The 10,342-nt window shown below is 46.3% G+C and overlaps 2 protein-coding genes across 2 annotated transcripts; one reads left to right on the top strand and one right to left on the bottom strand.

Moving 5' to 3' along the window:
* Positions 1-5,407: 5,407 nt before the first annotated feature.
* Positions 5,408-6,817, bottom strand: VC83_06015 (uncharacterized protein). Its single transcript, XM_024469621.1, has 2 exons — positions 5,531-6,817; positions 5,408-5,457 (listed from the first exon to the last, which is right to left on the bottom strand). Exon 1 carries the CDS (start codon positions 6,783-6,785, stop codon positions 5,610-5,612), a length of 1,176 nt encoding a protein of 391 aa, XP_024322485.1. The 5' UTR covers positions 6,786-6,817; the 3' UTR covers positions 5,408-5,457; positions 5,531-5,609.
* A 776-nt stretch (positions 6,818-7,593) lies between these two features.
* Positions 7,594-9,764, top strand: VC83_06016 (uncharacterized protein). Its single transcript, XM_024469622.1, has 4 exons — positions 7,594-7,906; positions 7,961-8,298; positions 8,346-8,467; positions 8,519-9,764. Exons 1-4 carry the CDS (start codon positions 7,721-7,723, stop codon positions 9,622-9,624), a joined length of 1,752 nt encoding a protein of 583 aa, XP_024322486.1. The 5' UTR covers positions 7,594-7,720; the 3' UTR covers positions 9,625-9,764.
* The last annotated feature ends 578 nt before the right edge of the window (positions 9,765-10,342 follow it).

Genomic DNA, 10,342 nt, shown 5'->3' on the forward strand with positions numbered 1-10,342 from the left:
GCTCAAACCAGCCATTAATAACTTCTGGATCTTCGCACTTAGCCCTCTGGTAGTCGTATTTGCGCTGAAAGCGTGTCTGGAGCTCTACACGCCGCTTAACAAAGTTTGAAGCCCAACGCGACCCAACGCGTGACGCGTCGCGTGTTGCAAGTAGTCGACTTGCCATATCTTCAACAACAGACAGCCGAGGAGGAAACCCTTTGGCAGCTAGGTCGAGTATATACTGAACAAGGACGGACTCCTCTAGGTTAGTTAATTTCCGTGAGTTGGCTTGGATATCGCGTCGTGAAGGTACACCTTCTAGATGACGACCTAGCTTGCGGTGGTCCACAGAATAGATCCTAGCAGCAACTCGAAGGCGTAACTTTGGGTCGCTTTGCATAGCCTGGATAGCTAGCACTAATTGGCTTTCATCGTTTTTATGGGGCATGTTTTGTTGTTGAGGAATTTAACATTTAGTTGGGGGGTTTGGTCACCGCATCATTTTGGCGCTTTCGCTTGTTTGGCGCTTTCGCTATACATGTACGTTAGTATTATTTTATAAATCTTAAGTAATATAACTTACTGCTCAAAAACATTTTCTAAAGCTTTTAAAGCATCAAACTCTGCTTGTGGGTTATAGCCTAATTTATTAAGCCAAGTTTTTTTAATTCTTGCTTCTTCATTCCAAGTCAAGTGAGAAGTGATTCTCCTAAATTCTGTTGCTAGTAAAGTTGCTATAAATAAAGTACTATTTTTCTCCTCAAAATGAAGAGGAGAATAGTATTTCCTAAGCTTTAAAACTCCTTAATCTATTGCTAAGCTCATTTTAGAGCCCTATAATTAATTAGTATATTTGTTTATAAAATAAGAATGTAAAACTTACCTTTTGTACTTTACAAGTCTAAACTTTGATAAATTTGACTTATTAAAGGTAACGTAAGTCGTGGCGTAACACAGGGGATGGCGTAACGCGGTGAATTTACCCCGCTGACTTCTGATAACTGTAAATAACTCAACAATGGTTCGCCGTAAAAGCCTGGGTGTTGCTGAGCATGAAACTTTAATAGCCCAGGCAGTATTAGATGTCCAATCTAAGAAGTATAAGAGTGCATATCACGCTGAGAAAGTGCTGGGGCTGCTGAAGAGTTCAGTGACGTGACACGTCAATGGAGGTTTGACACGCTCCCAAGCCTGCCAGAAACAGCAGAATTTATCAGGCGCGCAAGAACAGATACTTCTGAAGTGGATTAAAAACCTAACAATCAGCGGCTATTCTCCGGGGCATCAGTTGTTGAAGGAAATAGCTGAAGAACTCTGGTCGCACCGGTCACTCAATTTTGACGACGCGACGCCAAGCTTACTTCTACCCCAACCACGATTTTCCCTCAGTCGCGACTGGGTACCACGATTCATACAACGACATCCCCATCTACAGGTCGCTATTGGGCGACGGATCAAAACTGTATGCATGGACGGGTGCAACAAAACCAGTGCTTACGGCATGGTTTGACGCGTACACTGAGGTGGTTCAACAGTTTGCAATCACACAAGAGAACACATATAACATGGATAAATCCAGATTTTCGATTGGGACAATGGAATCTACTCGAATTATACTTGATTCAATACTTCGTACGAAGCATCAAGCGCATCCTGGCCATCAGGAATGGGTTTTGATGGTCGAGTGCATCTGCACAGACAGAACCATCCTCCCACCCCTCAGGATCTTTAAGGGCAAGAACGTTCTCCAATCATGGATTCCGCCTGCAGTCATCAACCAGTGGTTCTTCTCTGCGAATACAAAAGGCTGGACAAGCAACCTCCATGGGTTGGAGTGGTTAAAACGCATCTTCGAGCCAACAACACGCACAAAAGCAGATGGTCAGCACCGGCTTCTTATATGCGACGGCCACGACTCACACATTAGCGGGAGTTTCATTGCACATTGCATGTAGAACCATATTGTATTACTGATACTTCCCCCTCATACATCACACTTACTACAACCACTGGATGTTGTAATATTCGGCCCGCTAAAAAAGCGTCTACAGCAGCGCTCTCCCCACTCAACCAAGTGCAACTTGCGCGCATACAGAAGTATGAATGGATGGAGGCATACATCCAGGCACGGCTTGATATATGCAACCATCAGAACATTGAGTCAGCATATCGTGATTTCCTTTTAACCCCCAGCGAACATTGCGTACGTGTCATACTGACATTCGTTGCACTCAGTTTCCTATCAAACTCAAGAGCAAACTTAGAAATCTCCTCCTCAAACCTACAAGTCACTATACATATTTTGGCTTGTCACACCAACAACAAAAGCAATACTACTCAACGATTGCTACAACCCTCTATGATTCATTACACGTCATTGCTCCTTAGTTACTGGGCCGATATGACCACATAGCATATCTCTACAACCCTCTATGATTCATTACATGACATCACTCCTTAGTTACTGGGCTAATACTACACATGACATATCTCTATCAACTAGAGGCCTAGGAACATGAACGATAGCTCCAAAAGCTTCTACAACTGTCTATGATTCATTACACGTCATTGCTCCTTAGTTAACCACAAGATTGGTTAAGTTATGACATAATCTGTCTATAGGGGTACTCTGACCTTGGACCTCCTTTCACTTCCTATAGGCTAGGAACCTAGGAGATGGTTCTATGGGATTCTCTTACGTCGACTACAGTTACCAAGCCTGGTTAGTCATGGAAAGTATTGGAAAATGAGAGAACTACACTCCTTTAGCATAAATAGGATTGCCCTTTCCTTAAGAAAGGGCAAGCAGACAATACAGTAAATCAACTATCACATACTTCCACATCTTTTCCAAGCTTCCAAGCATTGATCTTATTACTCCTTGTTTCTGAAAAGTCAGTGAGGTGCTAACCTCTGACTTATCCCTGAGTTCTCAGACTCAACATTTGTTACAACTTGTCTAAACCACTCCACTACATCATACACCTGATTGCTGCGTTGTGGAATAGTCTAAGCACGACCCTTTGGCTCTTTTTCTTAAGACAGTGTGTTGTCTTAGTAAAATCATCCCTTCCTTGGGTGGCTAGATTCTCACATCTGGTGCGACATTTGTTGCAACTTGTCTGAACCACTTCACTACATCACACACCTGATTGCTGCGTTGTGGAATAGTCTAAGCTACGACCCTTTGGCTCTGTTTTCGAAGACAGTGTGTTGTCTTAGTAAATTTATCCCTTCCTTGGGTGGCTAGATTCTCACATCTGGTGCACCCACCATTACACACCAGATGTAAGAATCTAGCCACCCAAGGAAGGGATGAATTTACTAAGACAACACACTGTCTTAGGAAACAGAGCCAAAGGGTTGTAGCTTAGACTATTCCACAACGCAGCAATCAGGTGTGTGATGTAGTGAAGTGGTTCAGACAAGTTGCAACAAATGTTGAGTCTGGGAACTCAGGGGTAAGTCAGAGGTTAATACCTCACTGACTTTTCAGAAACAAGGAGTAACAAGATCAATGCTTGGAAGCTTGGAAAAGACGTGGAAGTATGTGATAGTTGATTTACTGTATTGTCTGCTTGCCCTTTCTTAAGGAAAGGGCAATCCTATTTATGCTAAAGGAGTGTAGTTCTCTCATTTTTCAATACTTTCCATGACTAACCAGGCTTGGTAACTGTAGTCGACGTAAGAGAATCCCATAGAACCATCTCCTAGGTTCCTAGCCTATAGGAGGTGAAAGGAGGTCCAAGGTCAGAGTACCCCTATAGACAGATTATGTCATAACTTAACCAATCTTGTGGTTAACTAAGGAGCAATGACGTGTAATGAATCATAGACAGTTGTAGAAGCTTTTGGAGCTATCGTTCATGTTCCTAGGCCTCTAGTTGATAGAGATATGTCATGTGTAGTATTAGCCCAGTAACTAAGGAGTGATGTCATGTAATGAATCATAGAGGGTGTAGAGATATGCTATGTGGTAATATCAGCCCAGTAACTAAGGGGCGATGACGTGTAATGAATCATAGAGGGTTGTAGCAAACGTTGAGTAGTATTGCTCTTGTTGTTGGTGTGACAAGCCAAAATATGTATAGTGACTTGTAGGTTTGAGGAGGAGATTTCTAAGTTTGCTCTTGAGTTTGATAGGAAACTGAGTGCAACGAATGTCAGTATGACAAGAAGGCCACGCGCCGTGCAAAGTCTGGTAAGAGGATTACCAGAGGATTACCAGAACTCTCTAATAAACATATAGGCACCAAGGCTCTCCGCAATATCAGAAGACAGCAACTCGATACTAGCCTAATTATCCCAAAGCTCCCATTCCAGCGTCTTGTTAGGGAAATCACAGAAGACTTCAAGTCCAATCTTTGCTTCCAGCAATCTGCTATCCTAGCTCTTCAGGAAGCTGCTGAATGCTTTCTCATTCGAGAATTTGAGAGTATGATGTTTAAACATAGTGACAGTGTAAGGACACAGGGCACCCAGCTCACAGTAATAGCATATGAGAGTGCGAGTCGGAGGCTAAACGGATGCTATCCTATAGGTCTACTACGAAGGATACAAAAAAGATGAAGGGGGAACCCCGTTGAGTCTGTTTCCTTAACTCCCGAAACGGGCCTGACTCGGTTATCCCAACCCTAGCCCTGATCCTTCCACCGCAACAGGTCTACATCGGCCCTGAACCCTATACACTTACCGTCCCCCACTATAGTGTAACTCGCTATATGCTCCTCTACTGGTTCGAAACCCCACCGAGCCGGATTCCATGCTTGTAGTGACCGTAACAGTTCTGAGACAGGTTCTTCGAGTATCTAGGTACGGAGGCATCCTTACAGACAGGGACATACTAACACTTATAGTGACAAACCTCATCGCTATTCATGCAAAGAGAGTGACAATTCAGGCAAAGGATATGATATTGGTTCAGCGTTTGCGGGATATGATGTTTAATCATGGAGCTGTGGGCTTAATCGATGGAAATGTCTCTCATCCAGGAATGAAGGTCAGATGAGTTCTGGCAACCTTCTGGTAACCTGGTACCTAAAGGCCAAAGCTTATAGTGTGGAATAGGACATCAACAATATGGGAATGGAGTTATGGAGTTATGGCATCTTGATCAATGAAGTCGCGCCCCATTTTTAACATAAGTAATGGCTAATCAAACATGTGATATAACTGAGTTGCCAAGACCCATACTAGGTACTCAGCAAGCGAGTAATCCTCATTCAAAAATACTCGGGATATGAGTGAGTAACTCAGCTGGGTGAGTAAAAATTCTACTACTCGACTGGTGAGTACCCAGTGCGCAGCCTAGTCGTGAAGGACGAGGGGGGCCGAGGAGGGCGCAGTGCAGAATATCTCCCAAGTCCGTCACAATAGTTTCCAATGTTTCAAATGGAAGGATAGAACACATCGTACCTTAACAAGTTTCAGTTTTTTGAGTATTTTATAAAGTACCAGGCAACTAATCATAGCGGGCTTTAACGCCAGTATTACATGTTAGTGAGCGAAGTAGATATTGGGGGCTTCCAAGTTCAAGTTAAGAGCATACTGTGCAAGCCGAAGAAATACGCGGAGTCAATGTCTATCTGATCCCTAGAATGGCCGTGTATCCTATTTGGTATCCAATTCTAAACCTCAATCGCCCTCCAGAAAGCCAAGCTCTCGTTACCCTCCAAAACCGTCGCAATCGGAGTCAAAGATGCACCCAAAAGCGAGTTCATATACATCTGAGCAACCTTGATCCACATAGCCTTCTCTGCCTTGCTAGCTCCCTGGCCTCTCCAGACCCAGATAGCCTTCCCGACGTCGAGGATGTAGACATCATCGCCGTTAAGGTCGGATCTCAGGATAGCTTCTCCGTCCTTGATGAGATCAAGAGTTAATTGACCCGACGCATCGCTGAGTCGGAATAATCTAGTTGGTCGTCCAGCCTCGGTACCCTGCTTTTCCGCTGTCAAGACGGGCCTGGGGCATTGTAGCTCCTGTTGGGTAACGTCCTTGCCTCCTAACAGGCCAACCACGACTCTAGACCTTGATTCTGCCTGCGATAGAACTTCCACGTCGATGTACTTCGCGCGAGTCATATCATGCACCACCTGTGCCGCCTTCGCCTTCTCCATAGGGCTGCACTTCTTCCCCTGCCACACCCAGATCTTAATGCCCGTATCCAAGACAAACACGTCGCCCTCATCGAGACTCTCCCAGGTGGGCTGGACCTCATATACCATAATCCCGGCACCCCTCTTATTCGCTGGCGCAAAGATGCGCAAGAGCGTCTTAATCTCCTCCTTCTCAACCTGCGTCTCCACGTGACGGAAGCCTGACTTGATGCCCCCAGTCAAGATCCTAATAATAGGGAACAGAGCCAAGAAGTCCTCCGAAGGTGACGCCTGCACCTCTCTATGCTGGATCGCCGCGCCCTTCAAGAACTCATCGAGCTCGACGGTCTTGTACGCCGCTGTGCCCGCCTCATCCTGCGTCGTCTTGCTGCCCAGCCAGAAGAAGATATCGTGTCCGAGCTTCTTATTCGCATCCTTACCAACCTCGTAAGAGTGGAGAACGATATAGCTATCCCCCTCGTAAAACTGGCCATAGCGTTCCTTGGGCCACTGCACGACCTGGAACTCCTCAATGCGCCAGATGCGCAGTCCAGCTACAACGCCGACCTCGCCGTTGTTCCAGGCGGGCTCGGTGGCGGCGGAGGCATACTTGAGGTTGTGGTCGATGTCGGTGCCAATCAGCTCGACGTTGGAGTCCTTGACGTCATACTCCTTCAGAGATGTTAGGCCGTCGTGGGGTGGCATTTTGATGTTTGATTGGGGGGTTAGGCTTTAGGATAGAGGGGGAGGTTAAGGAGTGTAAACAAGGCGGTGCGGGGTTATTGTAGCCACGCCAGACAACACCGATTACCCCTGTTTCATAAGAAGAGCTTATGCAGATCATTGACGGTTATGACAGGTCGGCTTAAAATGTAGATATTTGTGCCTTTCATATATTATATTGCGCCCATACATAGCTGCATTTTTAGCCTTTCCCTTCATATGCGGTCTCCTCATGCGGCTGGTCTCACACGTAGGCATACTCGGGTTTCCTTACAGAAATTCCGCCCGACACTGCCACGCACTTCTGTAACACATTCATATCCGTCTATCAGGTAATGTTGCACATCAATAATGCAACATAAAGAATTCCACAGCTTGGTAATGTCTCGAGTCTGCATACGTGCTCGATTTCTATTTCCAGAGTCATGTGGCTGTAAAGCCGAGACTGAGACCTGTCTGAGCAAGCGGAGTTAACATAATTGCCGCGTATCCCGAGACTTATCAGCCGTAAATATTGTACAATAAATCCAATATCTTTAGGATTCAGTATCCAGTACATTCACCAGTCTACACTAAGGCGTCGTCATGTTGTGTACGCCATCACAGTATCTGATGGCATTTTGGCTAAGCTTTCTCGGCCCCTGTAACCCCACAAAAAAGGTCCGAACCATTAGCGTCGTCAAAGAAACTTTTATGACGCTAAAATGTCGGTGTTTTAGTTGCCTCCGTCCCGACGAGGTCCTTGGTTACGGGCATAGTACGTGGACTCGGGCCTTTGATTTCAATAAATAAATAATTGTCGCGGCTTAATATATGAACCGAAGCTTTTTCCACCTGGTAGGGTTTTTTCTTTTCTCTGTATAGCATCGTAATCAATTCATTGCAGTCGTACCTGCAATTCCAATCGCCACACTTCAATGGAGAAGAAGACGGCGCCTGAGAGGAGCCCCTCCCCAGCTGCCTCCCCAGCTACGGAGTCGACAAAGACGAGGGATGAAGATACAACGCCAAAGGAATCAGATCAAGATGTTGCACCAGCACCGCTCGAGCCCGAAAGGGAACGGACAGCTCTTCAGACCGCAGTTCTCATGTTCGCCTTATGCGTAAGTTTCTTCTTGCCCCTTCTACGTTTGCAACTTAAACTAACACAATCCCAGGCGTCTGTGTTCCTTGCCGCCCTCGATGTCACGATCGTTACCACCGCCCTACCTACCATATCCTCATACTTCAAGACCTCTATGGCCTACACATGGGTAGGGTCCGCCTACATGTTGTCCAGCGCGGCATCGACGCCTATATGGGGCAAAGTGAGCGACATCTGGGGACGCAAGCCGATCTTGCTGGTCGTGTCGGCAATTTTCTTTTTTGGGAGTGCACTTGCGGCCGCAGCTATAAATATCGACATGTTAATTGCTGGAAGGGCTGTGCAGGGTCTTGGCGGAGGAGGTCTGTTGACGTTGGTGAACATTTGCATATCGGATTTATTCTCCATGAGGTGAGTTTACATGTACCGGTTACTATGCACTTATGCTGACTGTCTAGGAATCGCGCGAAATATTACGGATTTATCGGCATGACATGGGCGTTTGCAAGTGCGATTGGGCCCATTCTTGGTGGAGTCCTGACGGAGAAGGTATCTTGGAGATGGTGCTTTTATATTAACCGTAAGCCACTCCATTCGCATGCCTGTCAAACACCAACTAACTGAGCTATAGTGCCTATAACCGGCGTGGCATTTTTCATCATTGCCTTTTTGCTGCATCTCGACACCCCAAAGACGCCCGTTGTCACAGGGCTGTTGGTGGTTGACTGGCTTGGAAGCATTTCAATCGCAGGCGCGACTGTGATGTTTCTCCTGGGACTAACTCTCGGTGGCGTCATTCACCCATGGGATTCTCCCATCGTTCTCTGCATGTTAATATTTGGACCTCTACTCTTCCTGGTCTTCCTCGCGATCGAGTGGAAGGTAGCGAAATACCCAATCATGCCGCTGGAGATGTTCGAGAACCCATCCAACATCGCATCCTTGCTCGGCGTATTTTTCCACGGCATGATGATGGTGATTGGCTCGTTTTTCGTGCCTCTCTACTTCCAATCTGTCCTGGGGGCCACGGCTCTTCTATCTGGTGTCTGGCTGCTCCCTCTTGCTCTATCTTTATCATTCAGCTCTGCCGGCACAGGCTTGTACATCTCTAAAACCGGTCGCTATATGGATTGCATCCGTGGAGCCTTTACCTTATCCATCGTCGGCTTTGGGCTCCTTTACGACCTCCCGCTTGGCAAGACATGGTCAAAGATCATCATCTATCAGATCATCTGCGGATTAGGCGTTGGTCCTAACTTCCAGAGTCTCTTGCTGGCGCTACAAAACCAGGTGAAACCGCATCACTACGCCTCTGTTACGGCAACACTCGGATTTACTCGCAACCTTGCGACGGCTATTGGCGTTGTGGTCGGAAACGTCGTCTTCCAGAACAGCATGCTCAAGGAGGAGCCTCATCTGAAAGCCAGCCTCAGTCCGCAAGCAGCTGAAATGCTGTCAGGGAAGAACGCGGAATCGAGTGTGTTCTTTGTTAACACTCTCCCTGCCCTCCAAAGAGATATAGCAAGAGCAGCATATTATGCATCTTTGAGGAATGTTTGGCTTACAGCTGTCGCATTTGCAGCGGGGGGGCTTATTTCTTGTGTGTTTATCAAGGGGCGTGAACTTAGCAAGGTTCACGAGAAGGTCGAGACTGGCCTTGAGGCTGAAGAACGGAAGGCCAGAGAAAGGAAGGCGGCTGCGGAGACGAAGACGGCTGGGGAAAAGGACATTGTATGAGGGCCTTATACATACGGGATCCATATATCATTTTGTAGAGGCATTTGGTTTGGCATATTTTTAGGGGATACCATAAAGCGGATATACTTGCATATATTAGGTCCAGGGTTAGCAATTCGAATATAAACATGAATACTAGGCTATAACGTACATGTATAACGAACTGGCCAAACAAGCGAACCGGCCAAAATATCGCGACTACCCCACAGGAATTGCTATAAATCCACCACAAAACTAGAAATCAATTGAAACTACTCAGATGTATCTATTACAATCTAACAAGTGCGCGCATGTCCAGTCCCACCACACTTGCTACAGCGACGTGCGCGGGTTTCTTCCCTTGGCTTCCGACCACTACTCGCCCTTGTTTCTTGCTCTACTTGCTGTACAACATCCCTCTCGTCCTGTAGCTCCTGTGCTACTTGTTGACTAAGTGATCCTCCTTGCTGTAATCGTGTTTTTTTAGCTCTCTGGTGCTTGCTTAGCACTTCATTTGCCTGTCGTAGGTTCTGGTTCTCCGCCTTCAACAATGCTAATTGATGCATTATTTGCGATGTACCCTTTGTAAACTGGTTAACAGCTGTATAGATTGAGGTTGGAGAGCTATTTTGATCATGCGCAATTCAGTTTTAATGAAGGCAGACTGTGATGAGGCTTTAATTAGGTTGTTTGGTGTTTGGAAAACCTCAAGGTTGAGCAGTACTTAGGCGGGAGCTTA

This window comes from Pseudogymnoascus destructans, assembly GCF_001641265.1.
Source record: "Pseudogymnoascus destructans isolate 20631-21 unplaced genomic scaffold scaffold_16, whole genome shotgun sequence".
Taxonomy (NCBI): Eukaryota; Fungi; Ascomycota; class Leotiomycetes; order Thelebolales; family Thelebolaceae; genus Pseudogymnoascus; species Pseudogymnoascus destructans.

Excerpts from the sequence above, each read along its gene's own strand:
- VC83_06015 (XM_024469621.1), bottom strand. The coding sequence starts at position 6,785 with ATGCCACCCCACGACGGCCTAACATCTCTGAAGGAGTATGACGTCAAG.
- VC83_06016 (XM_024469622.1), top strand. The coding sequence starts at position 7,721 with ATGGAGAAGAAGACGGCGCCTGAGAGGAGCCCCTCCCCAGCTGCCTCC. Across the intron at positions 7,907-7,960 it reads TTCTCATGTTCGCCTTATGC|GCGTCTGTGTTCCTTGCCGC; the intron begins GTAAGTTTCTTC and ends ACACAATCCCAG. Across the intron at positions 8,468-8,518 it reads ATGGTGCTTTTATATTAACC|TGCCTATAACCGGCGTGGCA; the intron begins GTAAGCCACTCC and ends ACTGAGCTATAG.